This window comes from Crocuta crocuta, unplaced genomic scaffold (genome assembly GCF_008692635.1).
Source record: "Crocuta crocuta isolate KB4526 unplaced genomic scaffold, BGI_CrCroc_1.0 scaffold57, whole genome shotgun sequence".
NCBI lineage: Eukaryota > Metazoa > Chordata > Mammalia > Carnivora > Hyaenidae > Crocuta > Crocuta crocuta.
Genome location: NW_027532163.1, coordinates 3864860 through 3884788, shown reverse-complemented (window position 1 = coordinate 3884788; position 19929 = coordinate 3864860). Strand labels below are relative to the sequence as shown.

Here is a 19929-nt window from a genome sequence, read left to right as displayed (position 1 = left end):
ATGTACCGCAATGTGACAGTCCCCACGCCACAGCCAGCCCAGGACATCCTGAGGTTCAGGAGCTCATGATTATTTTTTATGTTTTCTTATTTATTTTGAGAGAGAGAGAGAGAGAGAGAGCCAGGGAGGGGCAGAGAGAAAAGTAGAGAGAATCCCAAGCAGGCTCCAGGCTATCAGTGCAGAGCCCGACATGGGGCGCAAACCCACGACCCATGAGACCACAACCTGAGCAGAAACCAAGAGTCAGACGCTTACCCGACTGAGCCACCCGGGAGCCCCATGATTTGGGTTTTTAATTAGATTTTTTTTCCCAGGCCTCCACAGAGAAAATAACAATTCTAAATTCTTATAAACAAAACTTCTGAGCTATAAAAATAACATGAAAACGTTCTTCTTGAGAGTATTTACTTTAAAAAGAACGTTTTGTGAAAATGATTCACTCCTGTTCTCAATCAGCAAAACTATATTTAAATATGATCAGAAATCTCATAAAAGCGAATCTGATGTGGATGTGGCCTCGGCCCATTGAGTCTAAACTATTCAACCTGCATGTCTCTCTCCTGTTTACCTGTCTTGGGCTGGTTACCTTCCAGCTGACCAACCAAAACCTGGGGACTGTCTCTGCCGGGTGACAACAGCCATAACACGTATGCAGCCGGGGTTAGCAAGGTGGAGCATCTGGCCTCCTTGGGGACATCTGGCAAACCACGGAGACGTTCCTAGTTGTCACAGCTCAAGAGGAGGGTAATGGGAGGGGAGGGAGTACTACTAGTATCCAATGAGTTGAGGCCAGAAACGTAGTTAAACTTCATACGATACACAGGAGGGGCCTCTCCTTCCGTCCCCAACAAAGGATGGTCCCGTCCGAAATGTCAGTAGAGCCAAGGTTGAGAAACACTGCTTACACGGAGCTTACCCTGTGCTGATTCTGTTCTATTTTATACACATCAGTTCATTTAACGTGACACTGGGACAGGGCTACTATTATCATCCCCATTTGCAGATGAGGAAACTGGGGCTCAGAGAAGTGAAGTAACTCACCCAAGATCACACAGCTAGTAAGTGCTAAGCTAACGTTGGATGGAGGCTACCTGGCTGCGGAGGCTATGCTGTCCTATGATTGCACACGGCCTCCCCGCTCCTCGTCCTCCTCGCTGGCACCCAAGCAGTCAACCCCTTTACAGCCTTTAGCTCTGTCCCCACCCCTCTGACCCATTCAGGCCTGCATCGCCTCCTCCTGGGCCACGGCCATGGACTTCCTACTGTCCACGCCACACCCCTCTCTTCACTTCCCCCAACCTCCCGCTGCTGCCACAATAACCTCAAAACCCAATTCTGATCGTACCTCTGCCCACCGCTTAAAACCCTTCACCAGGCCCCTGTCACTTACAATGTGAAGCCCAAACTCTCAGGACGGTGCCTGGACCGCAGAATCCTCACTCTCCAGGGCTTCTCCTGCCTCCCCAAACCCTTGCATATCACTTAAAATGCTGTGCTGGGGGCACCTGGGGGCTCAGTTGGTTAAGCGTCCGACCTCGGCTCAGGTCCAATCTCACTGTTTGTGAGTTCGAGCCCCACGGTGGGCTCTGTGCTGACAGCTCAGAGCCTGGAGCTGCTTCAGATTCTGTCTCCCTCTCTCTCTGCCCCTTCCCACTCACACTCTGTGTGTTTCTCTCTCAAAACTGAATAAACATTAAAAAATTTTTAAAATATAAAAATAGGGGTGCCTGGGTGGCTCCTTTGGTTAAGCGTCCGACTTCGGCTCAGGTCATGATTTCACGGTTCGTGGGTTGGAGCCCCGCATCAGGCTCTGTGCTGACAGCTAGCTCAGAGCCTGGAGCCTGCTTCAGATTCTGTGTCTCTCTCTCTCTCTGACCCTCCCCTGTTCACACTGTCTCTCTCTCTCTCTCTTCCTCTCCCTCTCTCTCTCAGAAATAAATAAAACATTAAAAAAATTTTTTTAAAAGAAAGAAGAGAAAAAATATATAAAAATAAAAATAAAATGCTGTGCTGTTCCCATGCTCTACCTCAACTCTGCCTCCCACCCCCACCCCCACCTTGCTTACCTAGCAAATACCTACTGACCCTTCAAGCATCGATCCCAATGTCACCTCTTCCAGGAAGCCTTCCCCGACAACTCCCTTTTTTTTTTTTTTTTATAACTCTATCACTTCCACCCACCACTTTTATTAAAAATGCATTGCCATTTTTCTTTGTCATCAGGTCTGTCCCTTAAGGGCAGGGACCTCAAGTTACTTTACTTATCATCTCTAAAGTCTAGCCAAGTAACTGAACAGGCTCTCAACAAGTATCGAATGAACCTTAAGAGGAAATATCTTGTATGGTTTGAATTCTCTCAGCCCAGAGTAGATTCCCTTTGCGTGATCTATAGTAGGGAATCCATTCAACTCAAAACTGACATTCTTAGGAGGTCCTTACATGAACTAGAAGTTAGTTTCTGCACTACTTTGACTCAAGGTCCTGGTTGTATGCCCAGGAATACCACGAGATGCCTCTAATCAGTAAGTACCCCTTCCCCTGGCTGAACACTCTGGCTTCTCTCCCTTCCTAACAGACATAGTTTCGAGATCTCTTGTGGCCTTATATTGTGTATTAATTGCTAAGCACACACACATGGTGACGGGCCCTCACCAGAATCAGCCACTTCTAACTCTGGAAGTACAGATTCCGGAGATGCTGCTCAAAGTATGCTTTCAAATCAGGGATCGCAAGTTCAAGTGCCCTAAGGACCCAGGCAGGTAAGATGCATGAAAGAAGCAGGCAGAAGGTGCTAGAATAAGAGAAGCAGGGTTGGGGGGTACTGTGGATAGACAGAGCTCACCTGTACCAACTTCCAGAATTGCTGTGACGTAGGAATCAAGGGAACAATTCTCCCTGTTGGCACATCTTTGGATTTTTCAAGAAAAGCTAAAAAAATTGCATTTTTCAGATACTAGCAGCTAATTTTTTAAAAAAACTGACACTAACGTATGTGCCAAACCAATCGTCTTTGGTAGCCAGCTATGGCTACAGGCTGTCATCTGCAGCCTTCGCTTTAAAAGAATTGCTGGAGTGATTTCTAAACTTGTTTCTGTGTTTCGTGTTTGAGACGTGCACAGACACCCCGAAGGCTGTGGACACGCAAGGGCAGAATTTAAATCTGAAGTTAACCTAGAACACTAGGGTCACAAATAACTTTGAGGGACAGACCACCAAAGAGGGTGGGTCGAACAGCGGCCGGGACAGAGCCTTCCTAACCAGGGTCCAAGGCCAAGGCGCAGACACAGTCACCTGTCGACAAGCCCATCTCCAGCAAGGTCTGGAACAAGCTGGGGTGCCGATCTTTCAGCTCCTGATCCCAGGGGAAGGCTCTGCACGTGGAAGGTCTTCCGTACCTGAGCCTCAGGTCCAGATAGGAGTTCCGGAGGTCGCCTGGGGAAGGGAAGCACAGGAAAGCACTCCCCTTAGGACAGGAAAGGTCTCATGCTTCTCAATCCCTCCTCCCTAAGAGTAACTAGAACTAAGCGGTCAGACTTCATGTTACTGGATGTTGGTGTGGGTGCATGAGGGATTTACAATGGGCCCCAATGCCTTTGCCTTGAGGTCACACATTCAAAGCCACATCCAAGGGAAATGTGCCAAAGTTGCTGATGGCTGTTGAATAATTCTACAGAATGAGCAGCTGGCCTCGGACTGCTCCCCAGGAGGCCAATATCTAGGCCATTTTGTTGGCAGCGTGAGTTGAGGAGCAAAGCACAGGGACCCCCAGGGAGGCAAGGCCGTGGATGTTAGGAAAACCTTCCAAGGCCACCAGGATCAGCAGGCAAGGATGGCCTTCCAGCTCAGAGCATCGCTCCTGAAATTACATCAGTTATCAAAATCAGTTTCTTTCCTGTTTGGGATATTACTATTCCTATATATCTTCTCCCTATTCTGACAGCATCACATTTTCTGGATGAGTCAGCTGTACGAGCAGCAGCTGGGGACCAGTAGTGCCTATTCTTAAATTAAATTGCAGAAGGGCCAACTTTCCACACTTACCTATCGCCGTCTCTGCTCACTCCCTGAGGCCGCTTAATGCGCACCTTATCCTCTGTTCCAGAGGCACCCATCCCTCCCCGGCCTGGAACGGAAGTGCGGCCCTGGAGATGCTAAGATATGTGGGCAGGACTGTGATACTCAATTCGCTTTTGCTGATGGCAGAGGCCCCATAGGAATTTCTCTTCCCAAAGGAACATATGTGACTAACTCTAGTGCCACCATATCAGGCAAGAAGATCTAAGCACAGAGACACTTAGAAGCGCTAGGTCCAAGCCAGAGAATTGGCAGACAAGCTGGGAACTGAGTTTTGTAATCAGTGGACACCTTGTCTGAGTGAAGGATGTCCATGCGGATATGAGCAGACATGATAGCAGTCTATTTGAAATGCATTCCTTCTGTTGGCTATTACCGGGGTCTTCCAGAATGAATCAATTTCAAGGATGAGAAAAATAAAACCAAGCCTCAAACAACAAAGTCATTGCTCAACATTTCTGAAAGCTAATATTCAGATATTAATGGTCCAAGACAAAAGTGCACCGATGGGGAAACATTTCTAATGATTAATTTATTTTCCAATTCGCTTTTATTTTCTTAGACTGGCCTAAGATCCCATTATGGATGGGAAGGACGCAACACGAGGCTCAAAACGCTTTCATTTGTACTCTTAAACTAAATCGCATATGGTGGAAGCTAAGAGGCAGGTGTGAATTCCCGTTGGCTATCAGTCTGCTTGGAATCCACGTGGAATGTACACTGTCATGGGCATCCATCCGTGGAGGGCTCGAGGTCATATGTGCCCCCAATGCTCAACTCACGTATGTTCTACATTAACCATGTTAGAAAGAAGCCAACGTGTTGACACAAATGCACAGAGCTCAGAATTGCCCTCCTGAAGCTCAGTACTTACATGCTTCTGGTCTCCTGCCCCCCTGATGTACTGTGGATGTGTACACAGACACGATTTCTTGAACCTCAGCACACCTTTCGTAATATAACTTGATCCGTTCAGCAAGCTGCTTCTCAACGAGGGGATTTAAAATCTACAGGAAGGTAAGAGAATCTAATGAACAACAAACTGTCATCAAACGCCCATCGATACCTACGAGGCCATGTTCGGGTGGATTTCCTGCCCCCACTGGTATCACCAGATGGCTTGCTTGCACCCAGATCATCCGCTCTGCATCAGCAAGGCGGGGGGTATAATTCAAGGACACAACAGCTCAGGCTGGTCCCCTCTGGCTGCTTTCCGTGGTATCTTCTCCTTCACAGAGCTTCGTAAATTTCAGGATTTCCCAGCCTCCACCCTCTACTTCCCCCTCGCCACACGCTGTCCTTAGACAATTAAGTTCATGGCTCCTTCAGTTCCCAAAGGACGCCATGTCTCCCTGTGCTGTGCTCTGCCTGGGAACCCTCCCCCCACTTTCTTCTGCTTGGCAGGCTCCTACTCAACCCCCAAGAGCCAGATCCAAGGTCATTGCTTCAGGGCAGCTTCCTTAACAGTCCACCCTCAAGTATGCAAGGAGGCGGATATTCCCCCCTCAGCGCCCTGATACAGCGCCACTGTACTAGCAAGTGAGCTAAAGCACATACCGCATTCTTGACTTAACTTGACTTTGAGCCCCAGACAGGGAGCTTCTCAAAAACAGAGGCCTTATCTCGACTTACTGGTTTCCAAAATGCAGATGGTGACCCATTAGAGGGCCATGCAATTATTTCAGCAGGTTGTAATCAGCAGTGATTTATTTTTATATAAAGCAGAACACAAAACATCAGAGTGCACTTTACATTGGAAACGTACGTATTCTTAGTAAAATCTTTGTTTTGGTTTTGCGTTTTATACCTATATGTGTGTATGTGTGTGTGTGCTTGTCTACGTTCATGATATTAAGTAGATTTCTTGTGTGAACCGCCTTCACAAAAAAAAGTTTGAGAGCTACCATTTTAACCATCTCGGACGTCTCAGTACAAGCACAGGGCTGGCATATAGCAGGTGCTCTAGAAGTATTTGCTGCAAAATGAGTAAACTAATTTTCTTTGTTTTCCTCTTCATAGAGGTCTCTCCACAGGGGCTCTGAGATGCACCCATGGGTAGTAGGGCATCACATTTTTCTTCCTTTACTCTGCCTAATGACTCCTACTTTTCCCAGAACAAGCCCCGCAGGGTCATGGGAGTGCATTAATGTTTCTTGTTCGGGTATCCTGTAATCTCCTTACCAAGGCGGACAGCAGCCGCCACCGTGAAGACAGAAAGTCCCCATCTCCCTGTACCAACCCCCGAGGGAGCTGCCTGGAGAGCTGGACTAGCCCATCTGTGGGTGGGTTTGGGATGTGAGGGTCATGGCACAGTAGATTCAGCCCTCCACAGTCTATACAACTACAGCCAACCTCCCCAGTGGGAGCCCAAGGCCTGCGTTTCTGAAGAGAAGAGCGAACAGAACCAAGATTTTAATTTGCCGGAGTGTCTCCTCCTCTGATAGTTTAAATAACAGCACATAAAAGAAGCTTTACCAAATAACTAAGATTCTCTCCTTTCATTAGCTTAATCACTGGATAGGCAACAGCCTGATAAAAATCTACTCTATAATTAAGCTAGTAGTTATTAAAACAGAGGAAGTAAATGGTTTCCATTTTATGAGTACTAAATGAACCAAACCTTAACAGAAATCTGTTATCGAGTTTGCTGGGGGAAAAGGCTTCATATTAATTATGGTTGATGACAGAGCCGATGAGAGGTCCGGCTTGGGTAAATCTTTTATTTACACTGGGTTCCACGTCCCTGAGCCACACACCCATCATTCATGAACACCCAGAAACTTCTCGATGCCCCGGGGCTCACCTGTGCAGGGTGCAGAGTGTGGAGACGATAGTACTTCAGGGGTCCAAAAAACCCTTCAATACCAGCCACATACCTGCTCCCTCCAATAATGAAGTACCCAGCAGTGTCATTATAATAGAAATCCTCCCTGAAGCTAGAGAAAAACAAAGAATTAAGGGAAATCTCGGTTTGAATCAGAAATTTTAAAAAGAGACTCTTTCACTGACCCTCCTTGACTTAAACCCCCAAATTCCCTCACACCCTTTACCCTGTGTTCTAGCAGATAAGACCATGGTGGGGTCAGGCACACTTGGGCTAGGATCCCCACTCTGCTGCTTACCAGCTGTGTGACCTTGGACCTGTCCCTTACTTTCTCTGAGATGGAGTTTTCTCATTAGGAAATTAGCTCTTCAATAATTAGATTTTTAGGAGGATTAAGTAAAATGTAAAGCATTCGTCTAGCAGAGGGCCTGGCCCCCATAAATACTTCATACCTGCCAGTTTTTGATATCGGTAAAATTGTTTAGAATTGGGATTCTTTGGAATCACTAATCTTAATTGGAAATATGTTGCTCTAATGTGAAAAAAGCCCTAATTGTTGAATAGATAGAACATGGCTGTGAAGGAAAATTAACAACATAGGTAAGAACAGAGGTAAAATTCAGAGTGAGGAGGAAGAGGCCACAGCAAGGTCAAGGGGCGTGGCCACACACCAGAGGTCGTCAGCACAGGGAATGTGCTGGAAGTCTACCTTGTTCTAAAAGACTTAAAAGAGCAGGAAGGGAAATGGAGGGAATAAATGGGCCAGCATGAATCAAGTGCACAAAGTTGTTCCTTGCAGTGTTGTTTATATTCACCAAAGACTAGAAAACCCAGGTGTCTGTTGATGAAGACTGCCCCCCACACCCAACCAATGGACCCTAACTGTGAGCCTTTTTTTCATATATAGCTTACAAAAGGGACAGAGGGCTCTGTGAACTGACCTGCAGAGAGCTCTCAACAAGGAAGTTAAAAAAGGGGGCCGTCTGGGAGGTTCAGTCGGTTAAGCGTCCGATTCTTGGTTTCTGCTCAGGCCATGATCTCGCGGTTTCATGGGTTCGAGCCCTGAATCAGGCTCTGTGCTGACAGTGTGGAGCCTGCTTGGGATTCTCTATCTCCTTCTTGCTCTCTGCCCCTCCCCCACTTATGCTGTCTCGGTCTCTCTCAAAATAAATAACCTTAAAATAAATAAAGGTAAAACGAAAATTCAGAACAAAAAGTATACTTTTTATCCACGAAAGAGGAGAATGGATTTTTTTTTTTGTATTTTCATTTAAAAACTCTGGAAATATATACTGCAAGAAACTAATAATAGTTATTTCCCCAGGGCATGGAGAGGAGGGGTGAACTGGCTGAAAGCAGAGCTAGAAGACATCTAACTGTAAATCTTTTCATACAGCATACAGTTTTGATTTTATTTATTTATTTTTTATTTTTTTAATGTTGATTTTTGAGAGAGAGTGTGTGAGTGGGGGAGGGACAGAGAGAGGGGAACAGAGGATCTGAGGTGGGCTCCGTGCCGACAGGGGAGAGCCCAATGCCGGGCTCGAACCCACTAGCCATGAGATCATAACCTGAGCTGAAGCTTAACCAACTGAGCCACCCAAACATCCTTAGTTTTGATTTTTAAAACATGTGCATTTATTACCAATTTAAAAACTAAAAACTAAAATAGGATTAGATGAACAAGATGCAACCAGAGCATATGTGGACAGCAGGTTGCTTAGGGAGGGGGTCAAGACAGGCATCAAGTGAGAAGCCAGGCAAAGCAGAAAGAGCCAGCGAAGGCGGAGGGCAGATGGAAGCAGACGGAAAGGAATCAAAATGCCAGGCAGGCCTCCAGAAGTCCAGCAAGCGTCAGGAGTGATGGGCCAGGGTGACGCCAACAGAGATGGAGCAAGGTACCAGCAATGGGAGCACAGAAGCCAAGCCACCTAGGGTTGTCCCAGAGAGGGGTGTGCTGACGGTCAGCAAGGAACCAGACCCCTCATGGGCTCACCTGGCTGGAGGGGAAGGCCAAAGGGGAAGGAATGAGACTCTCACCACGTCAACTGACAGCAGCAAAAGTGAACGCTTGGAAATTAGCTTTACGGAATGCAGCTAAACTGGCAAAGAAGGGCTTAGTCTCCTGGCATTTTTCTCTTCAGAATCTCAAGTTTGAAGGGCTGTGAGAAGAAGATGGTCCTTCCCTTTCTTTTCCAGTGGGACCGACAAGTTATTATCTCTGAGAACTGTGGATTGATTGTGTTTTTCGAGACCATAGAACGACTTAACATCCAGCCTCCCTCATGACGCAAGGCCTGACACTTGAGGGACACAGAGCACTGCTTCTACAATAGAGGCTCTCTTTTGGCACTCGGTTCGACCACCTCAGCAGCTCACCTGACGGCCATCCTTGCGATGGGCCAGATGCTCACCGGCTGGAGCCTACTCTCGGGACCCTTCGTCTTCTCACTGCTTAAATAGAGATGATAACACTACCCACCTACTGGGTCATCGTGAAGATTAAATAAACTAAAATTTGAAGAGAGCATTTAGAACAGTGCCTGGCACAGAGAAGGCCCCATCACTGTTAACCACGGTTAGTATTATCAACCCCATCCACTGGGAGACTCTGGCTACCATCTTGTTGGCATGCTTAGTAAGAATAAGCAGTGCTTGTTCCCAAATCTGGTAGTGCCAATTGTATGGTCATTGTAATCATACAATTCAACTAACTATAATCTTATCCAATAAAATAAGAACAGGAAGAAGGAGTGGTTCATTTATAACAATAACCTGAATTTTGGGTAGACTCAGAAAAGAATGGTAATGGCTGCTTAAAAAGTGTGGAATTAGGACAACTGTAAAGGATTAGAAAACAATGGAAGAAATCTAGATGTATTTTGACTCTGATAGTTTCACAAGTGTCTTTGTTTTTTTCTTTTGTAAGAAATAGAAATTGAGTGCCACCTATATAAGAAAGACCACACAAAAACTCTAATCAGTATATTCGTAACAAAGGAAAGGCTGTATCTGGAAAGAATGGTGGATGGATACACGTTTGTATGTTTTAATTAAAATTAAATGTTTATGGTAAGTATCTTTTTAAAATTATTTTTAGAGAAGGAGAGAGAGCGAACACAAGCAGGGGAGGGGCAGAAGGGTGGAGAGTGAGAATCTTAAGCTCATGCTGAGTGTGGAGCCTGATGTGATCCCACAACCCTGGGATCAAGAGTCGGATGCTCAACGGACTAAGTGACCCAGGCGCCTCTATGGTTAAGTATCTTTTCAAATGGATCTTTGCTTTAACTTAATTTTTCAACCAATTAATAAATAACTTGGTCCCTATGGCACTGGATTGTCATTTTGTGGGCTTTTAAAACCATTATCACAATACAACTGCAACATCATGATTTAGAAGAAATATATATTTTGGTCTTTGTCCATCGTTCCTGACTCATAGTGCTCCCCAAACCCTTGGGATCTCCTACGTGTTGAAAGTGATAAAGGTTTCTTTTTTATCAATGAAAGTTTTTGGACTCCACCCAAAGGTAGAGAGACTGGTTGCCAGATTGACCAACCATGTGATGAGAGGATTAAAACTTTTGGTTTCACCCCCTCAACCTCCAGGGAGGGGAGAAGGGCTGCAGGTTGAACCAGTCAATGGCCAATGGCTTAGTCAAGCCTGACTATGTAATGATGTTTCCATAAAAACCCAAAAAGACTGAGCTAGAGCGTCAAGGTTGGTGACCATATGGAGGCTGGGGAAAGTGGTTTATCTGGAGAGGGCATGCAAGCTCTGTGCTCTTTCCCCAGACTTTGCCTTATGTATCTGTTCACCTGGCCATTGGTTAGTATCCTATATCAATACTTTAATAAAATGGTAAATTTACATGTTTCCCTGAGCTCTGGGAGCTGCTGTAGCAAATTCAAAGAACCTAAGGAGGAGGTCATTGGAACCTCCAATCTACAGGTTGGATGGAGCTTGGAACTGGCATCTAAAGTGGGGGTAGGGACCATCTTGTAGGACTGAGCCTTACCCCGTGGCATCTGATTCAATCTCCACATAGCGTCAGAATGGAGGTGAATTCTCAAACACTTTGCTGGTATCTGAGAAATGCTTGGTGGTAGTAGGGGAGGGAAGATCTCCTCAATCCCAGAGCTGGGTCTGGGAACCCCAAAAGAACAACTAAATAAGAGATCTCTCTAGCTTAGTCTCCATCCACATTGGTGCCTCCACATTTTTCTCCTCTAAAATTCTCAGTGGCTGCACAAAGATTCCAAGAGCTTCCCTGTGCTGTGCGCGTGTTGTTTGACGGTCATCCATTTCACTGACATAAAAGCTGAGCTAGACAGTCCCAAAGCCCAGACCATCCCTTTTGGAAACCTCAGACATGCTGGCAAACTATCTTTACTCTTATCTGGATGTAGGAGAGTGCCTTGGTTTATTACTTCAGGGCGCCAGCAGCCCAAATGAATCTCCACCGTTGTTAAATAAACCTCACTCAGAATTAGAAAACAGTTCCAACTTGAGGGTTTTTTTGAAGGGACACTTAGTGCTTCATATTAGCTGTGCTCTCAAATGTCACTTCCCTGGGGACCTGCTGTAAATTCTGACCTCCCTGGTCTCTCCTCAAGTTACCCTAGTCATCTCTTCCCCAGAATTCCTCACGATTTGCAGTCTTAATTTGTGAATTTGTTTAAGATCTGTTTCCCCCACTAGATTTTTTTATTTTTATTTTTTATGTTTAGCTCCATGAGGGCGGGAACTGACTGCATTCTTTTTGTTCATCGTTTCAGTCCCAGAGGCCGGCATGGTGTCGGGTAGGTGGCTGACGTATTGGGATGAATGAGTATATGCTGGGTGAATGAATGAATGAAGGATAAACACAGTACAGGACTGAAGTTGTTACCTGTCACCCAGCCTTTCGTTCGTGTATAGCACTGCACTTCCGAGGACTTAATTACTAATCTTTCTACACCACCTCTGCGGGGTAGCAGCTATCATTACGTTTACATGACAAGAAGGAATAAAATATCTGATGTTTAGTTCACTGGTGTGGCCCCCGCTGAAATCTCTCTGATGGATGAGATTCTAAATATCTAACTAACCACAGGAATCCGGGGAGATGCGACATTAAGTCTTTAGTTCTTGGGGTGCCTGGGTGGCTCAGTCGGTTAAGCCGCCGACTTCAGCTCAGGTCATGATCTCACAGTTCATGAGTTCAAGCCTCATGTCAAGCTCTGTGCTGACAGCTCAGAGCCTGCAGCTGCTTCAGATTCTGTGTCTCCCCTTCTCTCTGCCCCTCCCCCACTCATCCTCTGTCTCTCTCTCTCAAAAAAAAATAATAACCATTAAAGAAAAATTTTTTTAAATCTTTAGCTCTCCTATTGATGGGTCAGGTCCTGGGAATACAGACAGGGGAAGCTGAGGAGGTGATAAGGGCCATTCCTGGCTCTGGAGACTGCCTGTACCACCAGGTAAGGAAGCATCTCAATGCTTTAAGGGGGCATGTTGAATTGGTAGGTACCTGAAATCAGTGCTCCCCTCGGGATGTTTCTATGATCACACGGATTCTGTAGTTACTCAAAACTTTTAGTTTTCGTTCATTGTACCTTCTTTCCATTAATTTTTATTTCTCACCGTATTATATTAAATGTTATTTATCATGATTCCTGCTATGAGTTAAGTTGTGTCACTGTCCCCACCCAAATTCACAGGTTGAAGTCTGAACCCCCAGTCTCTCAGAAGGTGACCTTACTGGGAAGTAGGGTCATCGCAGCTGTAAGTAGTTGAGATGAAGCGGTACTGGCAGAACGGGCCCTTAGTCTAGTATGACTGGTGTCCTTGTCTGAAGGGAAAATATGGACACACACACACACACACACACACACACACCCCGTCACAGGGAAAATGTCCTGTGAAGATGGGGAGCCGCAGCCGCAGGAGCTGTCAGAGCTAGAGAAAGGCCCAGAAGCCTCGGAGCCTAGAACAGCTCTTTGCCCAGCCCCTTCAGAGACAGCACGGCCCTGCTGACACATGATCTTGGACCTCTCACCTCTAGAACTCGAAGACCATAATTTTCCGTTCAGCTCAGGGCACTTTATTCCACCAACTCTACTAAACTAATACAACTACTGAGGTTTATGGCACCTCCTTAAATTTTATGCGGGAGGCTTATGTCTCTCTCCCCGCATCCCGGCCCCAGCTCTGGATCGCCCTGTGATCCGTCCACCTACAATTCACTCTCGCCAGCATATACGTCTCTGAGATGTAAGGAAAGGAAGCCCTTACACAGTGAATGAAAAAGAGCCTATAAAGTCAATCATTTGTCAAAAACATCCTGGAGTTGTGGGTGGGGCATCAGGAGAGAAAGGAGGAGGTACCATTTCACTCGTCACATCCCCAAATGCAAACCCTCCTTTTTTGGGGCTCACTTTGCAGAGCAGGGCACTAGAAGGAGCTCCTCAAGGGGCCACACATCATTTGTTTCTCCAAAGTGAACAAACTCCCAGGCCACGCCTATTCCTGAACCCTCCAGAAGATCCCACGGCCACCTGCTAGGCAATAAAACTGTGTCAACTGAAGTCTTTCTGACTGCTCTCAATCCACTTGTACCCTTTTCAGACTTCCCCTCCGTTCTTAGGCGTCAGCCTCTCTGTTTCAAAACAACTATCAAGTCGCCCCTGACCTTCTCCTTGTAAGCTAAGGAGTAACACCTCTTTAGCGTCTCCTTATAACGGTAATCCTTTAATCCGACGGTGAAAATAAGAATTGTTCTATGTGCCCAGAGCCTGAAAGCAATCAGTGTGACTTCAGTGTAAACGGTGGGGGGAAAGTAGGGTGTATTGCATGCCCGCCTCCGTTCCCTGGTCCCCACCTCCCTTCATTTCTTTAGCAATTGGTTTCCAAGAACATTCGGGCTGTGTGAGGAGTCGAGCGAAGGAGCCTCTCTGGAGATAGCTTCCTGCTTGCTGTAGGACAATAGTGAGGAGGAATGAGCCCTCCTCCCTCAGCCAAAGTGCCTGATACATTGTTTTTTAATTATACGGACAAAGCTGGTACATGTGTAGTAAACACGCATACATAAATTATACATATAAAGCTGGTAATTTTTGTTGCTACTCTCTACACTCTTAAGCATTTGATTGTATATACATACAGTGTCTAGCAATGCGGAGACATCCTGAGGTCCCAAAGCAGGCTGCCCCATGGCTCTGCCCCTCCTAAAAACCCACTACTAGACAAAGATGTCAAAGCACATTAAAAAATTATGAAATGCAAGGCGAAGGACCCCATTCTCAGTTTCTGTAACTCTTGCGGGGAATGGTTACAGAAAGATGAAAAGTTACAGCAATATCAATAGTTGCGTGCATTTCAAATTTAGATTATAAACATAAATATGAAGACTGTCTGCTTTCATGGTTTATACCAGGCCAGAGTTACCAACCATTCTCAATAAGCAACATTAATACCTTGATTTATTTTTCAGAACCCTTCATAGAAGATAATTTTCAAAGAAAATGAATTATCAAGTGCCATGAGAGGAGGAATTTACAATGAGATCTGGAGAGAGGAATAGTTTCTCTTGCTTAGGAAACAAAAATGTTGTGAAGGAAGTGGGGGGAGCTTGTGAATAGAAAAAGAAAATACAAAGGCTAGCTACAGGGTAGACCAGCCACAGTCCGTGCTTGCAAAAGCTGGATGAGGGGGTGTGGGGAAAACAGGGGAGTTGAAGGCTCACATACAAAGATTTCTTAACCCTTAACCAGTAACATTAAAAAAAAATTTTTTTTTAATGTTTATTTATTTTTGAGAGAGAGAGTACGTGAGCAAGGGAAGGACAGAGACAGAGAGTCACAGAATTGGAAGCAGGCTCCAGGCTCTGAGTTGTCAGCACAGAGCCTGACCAGGGCTCGAACTCACGAACTGTGAGATCATGACCTGAGCTGAAGTCAGACGCTTAACCGACTGAGCCACCCAGGTGCCCCAATAACATTTCGAATAAAAAGAAAAACGCTGCACTTACCTAATGGTCTGATTATGGTAGCTTTTCAGATCCTGTCCCACGCCGGTAGTCACTACTATCTGTGTTGAAAGGAATACACAAGATCAATTATGCTCCAACACCTCACATCATGGATACAGTCCTGGGTACAGATTACTCAGAAGATGGCCTGCGTCGTCTCTCACCTGATCCACTTCTGCAGGAGCAAAATGACTACTTTACTAGCCCTGTGTTTATTGTAAGATTTAAGAAATTTAATTTCTCCAAGTGGCTTCATGTGGTAACAATATCCACCATGGAGTTTCCCCCAGTCGGTTTTAGATACTTCCAAGCTACAAGCCAAAGCTTCATTTGGTGCATCTGTGTTCATAAGTTTTTTGCAAAGAAAGACCAGGAAATGGGTAAGACACAAGGAATTTATGAAATTTTACTCTGGGGGCACCTGGGTGGCTCAGTCGGTTAAACGTCTGACTTCGGCTCACGTCATGATCTTGCGGTCCATGGGTTCGAGCTCTGTGTGGGGCTCCGTGCTGACAGTTCGGAGCCTGGAGCCTGCTTTGGATTCTGTCTCTCCCTCTCTCTCTGTCCCTCCCTCGCTTGCACTCTGTTTCTCTTTCTCTCTCTCAAAAATAAACATTAAAAATTTATTAATAAAAAAAGAAATTTTACTCTGATTCCATGAGAGCCTTAGGGGAGAAACAAGTTGGTGCTGAGCTTGCTGGATGAACTTGCTGTTCCCCACTCTCTTCCCCGAGCACTGAGAATTGTCACTGTCATTTCAACAGTGACAATGCTTTTGTCGAGACTGTCATTAAGGGTCCCATGTTCTTCTTGAGTCTTGGACTGCTGCGACAACATAAGCCCCAGGAGCGAAGGAGCTCCTTCTATTCCCCCAGAGCTGGCACAGAGCACGTGCTGAGGAAACATGCGCTGGCCTCACGAGAGTCTCAAAGGTGTGGCGATAACATTGCCCATGAAAGACAAACTAACACATAAAAACCGACCCAGTTCGGCCATAGGCAACATGTCAGCTCAGAGAAGAAAAGGATTCAAAACAGTTGTTCCTCTAAACCAGCCATTGGCTTCAAGTCACTTGTCCATTTAGTCAAAGCAATGAGTATGGTAAGTCCCGCCACAGAGGTGGATTCTGTGTGGAAAAACAGGAATGTCATTTTGGGACCTACAGATATCAGGGAGACCAGATAGGATGGAAAGTGGGACAGAAGACAAAAGTCTGTCAAAAACAACAACAACAACAACAACAAAAAAACAACCACCTACTTTTTTTTCCCACCCCCATGTGGTCTTCATAATCTTACCCCATTATGTGCCCTGCTAAATTAAATTTGTCTCTTTAATTAAAGGACTCCTTTGGTTTACTCTTCTTCCACTCAAAAACCTTCCATGACATCCTGCTGCCTTGCAAATAGAAAGCCCAATTCCTTGATATTCAAGACTGTCCACAATCTAGCCCTAAAGACATTTCCCCTTCTCGTACGTTTCTATAGTCTGCAAATTTTTCCTCCAAAATGGCTTATCTGCTAAACCCCCCCACCAGTGATGCGCTAAAATCTTCCCTCCCCTCTGCTCCATCTCAGTTGCACCCAATCCGCAGAAGCCTTCTCTACAAAGCCTTCCCTGAGCATCCCAGCATGAATCAATATGAATCATTTGGTAGTTAAGCTTTCCTTATGACATCCCTTCACCTGCTGAACGCTTCCTTCATAAATAGTCAATTAGCTCCTTGAGCCAAGTGGCTTGCATACATAAGGTACAAAATAAAATCTGTGATTTGCTCTGATGATTTGATACCCATTTAAGGGATACAAAGTGCCGAGTTGACCTCCTTAGGAGAAAGCAGCAACCAAGCTATAATGCCATCATAATCTTCATGGAAATGGGAAGCCAGACCATGGACCACAAGTCTGTCACCTAACATTGTTAAGGAAACAAATAAACACACACACACACACACACACACACACACACAATCCCAGCTAACCTCTTACAGACTCTCCTTAGGAAGGCAACAGGAGTGACCTGATTTCTTTTCTCTTCAGGAAAAGGAAATGTGATAAACCTAAACACCAAGGGAAGCCTGTGTATTATCTCTAATACACAAGACAAACAAAATGTCTCTTCTACTTTTGTTACTGGAAAATCACAAATCAATAAGAAAAGCTGATGAGAAAAAGAAAGGATAATTGCATCACGTATATCAAGAAAGGGACTAGTCTTCAATTATAACAACAGACTTGCCAGAATCCATAAAGTCTGGGCTATGAGAGTTTGAAGCAGTTATGTGCACTGTTTTATAGTACAAAGTAGATAAAGACCCTCTGTCCCACCAGAATCATCATTTAGGTTTGTTGGATATTATTTGTCTGTTTAATGCCAACATAAGCAATTGTATAACTGCCAGAAACAGGGAAACCATTTCTTGCCTGAACTAACCAATAAATTTCCTGTAAAAAAAAAAAAAAAAGTTGTAGATCTGATAACACTGTATAAACATGGTCGATGCTCTTTTAACATTTATCTCCACAAAGCCTATCTCCCTCGGGGAGGGAAAAACTGAATTGCTCAGATAATTGTGGTCATATAGCTGGCTATACTATTTACTCATTCACAATATGGTCGAAAGCAGCACTTTAAAAGTTAATTAAATGGGACAGGATTCTTATGATTTAAACTTCCATCTATAAAAGTTTGATTGAAAAAGTGTGTAGCTGTAAAGAGTTTATCATGTACCACAAATTCGCTGTTGTGGGTATCCTGGTCCCTGACTTTACAGCAACACTTGATGTTATCAGTGATGATGTTGATGGTTCATGGGGCGTGCATGCAGTTACCTGGCCTCCATTAAAAGAGATATCCAGCCGAAACCACTCCTTCAAAGGCATGGTGAATTTCGTTTTTACAGCAAGATCTTCCCCTTTGACAAGATGCATCTGAATATGCAAGTGGCCTGCAAGGAAAATTAAAGCTCGTGAAAACCACAAAAAAATTATCACTTAGAAGTGCAGGAAGCGGGTGCGCCTTGTCAAACAACTGTCCTAAGCAGCTACCCAGCTAGAACGCGCTCCTCCTTCCTTTAAACAAAACTAGAGCAAACAAAAGAACACACAAGTGAATTCCTTCGTAAGGAAGGCATTTGTTTAAGCTGCCAGCAAAAAAGAGTTTCCCGTGAAGCCCGCGTTTGAAAACCATCACTTCCGCTGAGCTGCCACGTTGACAACACCTTCTTAATTGCAGACGTACCTGTCAATAGAGCACAAGAGAACGACAACATCGGTTTAAAGGCTCTGCTTCATACTTACCCTCTTCGGTAAGAAATACAGACGGTGTGCCGTACATCTCATTAGAATCAACAAAGTAGAGAATCCCACAGAGATTGGCCTTGCAATAATGGAGTAAATAAAGCCACAGTGAAACAGTGAACCTACGAGAGTGAGGAGAAATAAAAAATTCTGCAGATTGATATCATCCACGAACAGGTAATTACAGTTAACAATGACCAAGTAAATTGCTTTCTTTCCAAAGAAGGGATGAATTTGCCTTCATGTTCATCATGGGAGATCAGCTTGCAAAGCTTGATTTTTGAGACAAAGGAGGTGGTTACAGTAACTGCAAAAGACAGGAGTTAAGAGTCATTGTCCAAAGCGGGCAGAGAGTGAGCCTCGCACCCAAAACTCTGTGTCCCGTGCCTCTTTGAGAATCTCACACGCCTGCCGTCTGAATTCTTGGTTAGAGTTTAGAAAGCCAGACATAAAATAAAAATCTGGATTTTAATAAGAGGTGATTTGATGAGAAGCTATTCTAATTTCAATGAGTCAAAGAAAAAAACACAATCAGGGCTTTTTGAGCAATTTTGTTTCCTTCCCAGATAAAAGCCTTAAGGTAGAAAAATGTCACAATCTGCAAGTGGCATCTCTCTGCGTTAATTGGGACACATCGACACTATTTTAATGCACACATTAGGTTGTGCAGGATCACAATTCTGGCTGACCCATATGGAACGACTAATCTAATTGTTCCATTTCTGGACCGGGGCTATTTTAGTTGGAAAAACGTATTGTACATCTGTGATTTGTGGAGTGAGAATAAAATAAGAGTAGTCAACTTAACTAGGCCACATTTAGCCAAGACGTGTGATCCATCCATCACTCAGCAAATATTTGCGGAGCACTTGCTTGATGCCCTGCACTGTGCTGGGGACCAGCAGTTCAAAGACAAGGAGCTGGGGACAGCTGCATTTTGCAGGAACCAAGGTCAAAACCAATGTACAGAGCTCTAGCCATTACCCCGGTAAGCAATTCACAGTTTGGGTTGAAGTGGCAATGGCCCCGGGTTCTTTGGGGGATATATGCAAACAAGTCCTTTAGAATTTTCTGGGCTTTATAATCTGGCCTCAGAAATCGGTGGTAAGATATGCAAACAGATGGTGCCACACAGCTCCCTCCTGACCCACCCAGCTGAGCAAGCTCATGAAGATAAGTTATTACAAGGAAGCTTAGCAAGAACATACGCTCAGTAAAGTGACTCAAGATCTTTCTACAGCCAGCAGCATGGGAAGAATTAAATCACTCTGCTAAATCCATCCGGTCTGAGGTGAACCAGGAACCATTTTCAGCATCTTCAATTCAGCAGAAGGAAAAAAATATATCTGGGTTTTGCTGAAATCAATGGAGGAGATCAGAAGTTGTGAGATTTCAAGCGGCTCATCCAATCTTCCAAGACAGAAAAGGCAAAGCTAAGGCGGCAATGTGTGCCTGCTGCGGCTGGCTGCACCCAAAAGCTTGGAAGGCCTCAGGCCCCCACACCTTGCGCCCCTGCTCATGTCATTCCTGGGACCGACACAGAAAGTCTAAGGCAAACTGAGGACTGCTAATCGCGAGAATAATTCAAGACCGCTTTGGGCCGCAAATTCTGTCTGAGCTGTGTGGATCGCAACAGTTTTCCAAAACACGTTAGAAAGATATGTCCTCCTAAGGGATTCCACTAGCCTGCACTGGTCCTCGGATAAAAACGGTAGTGCCCCCC

The 19929-nt window shown here is 45.0% G+C and overlaps 1 protein-coding gene across 2 annotated transcripts in view; it reads right to left on the bottom strand.

Moving 5' to 3' along the window:
- SEL1L3 (SEL1L family member 3) overlaps positions 1-19929 on the bottom strand; it is a 90714-nt gene that overhangs the window by 59487 nt on the left and 11298 nt on the right. For both annotated transcript variants that reach the window (XM_077776574.1, XM_077776575.1), the window contains exons 3-8: positions 18207-18328; positions 17739-17854; positions 14908-14966; positions 6878-7010; positions 4949-5081; positions 3292-3432 (exon numbers count right to left, since the gene is read on the bottom strand). In XM_077776574.1, the coding sequence (XP_077632700.1) occupies positions 3292-3432; positions 4949-5081; positions 6878-7010; positions 14908-14966; positions 17739-17854; positions 18207-18328 (704 nt within the window). The remainder of the gene's footprint in view (positions 1-3291; positions 3433-4948; positions 5082-6877; positions 7011-14907; positions 14967-17738; positions 17855-18206; positions 18329-19929) is intronic.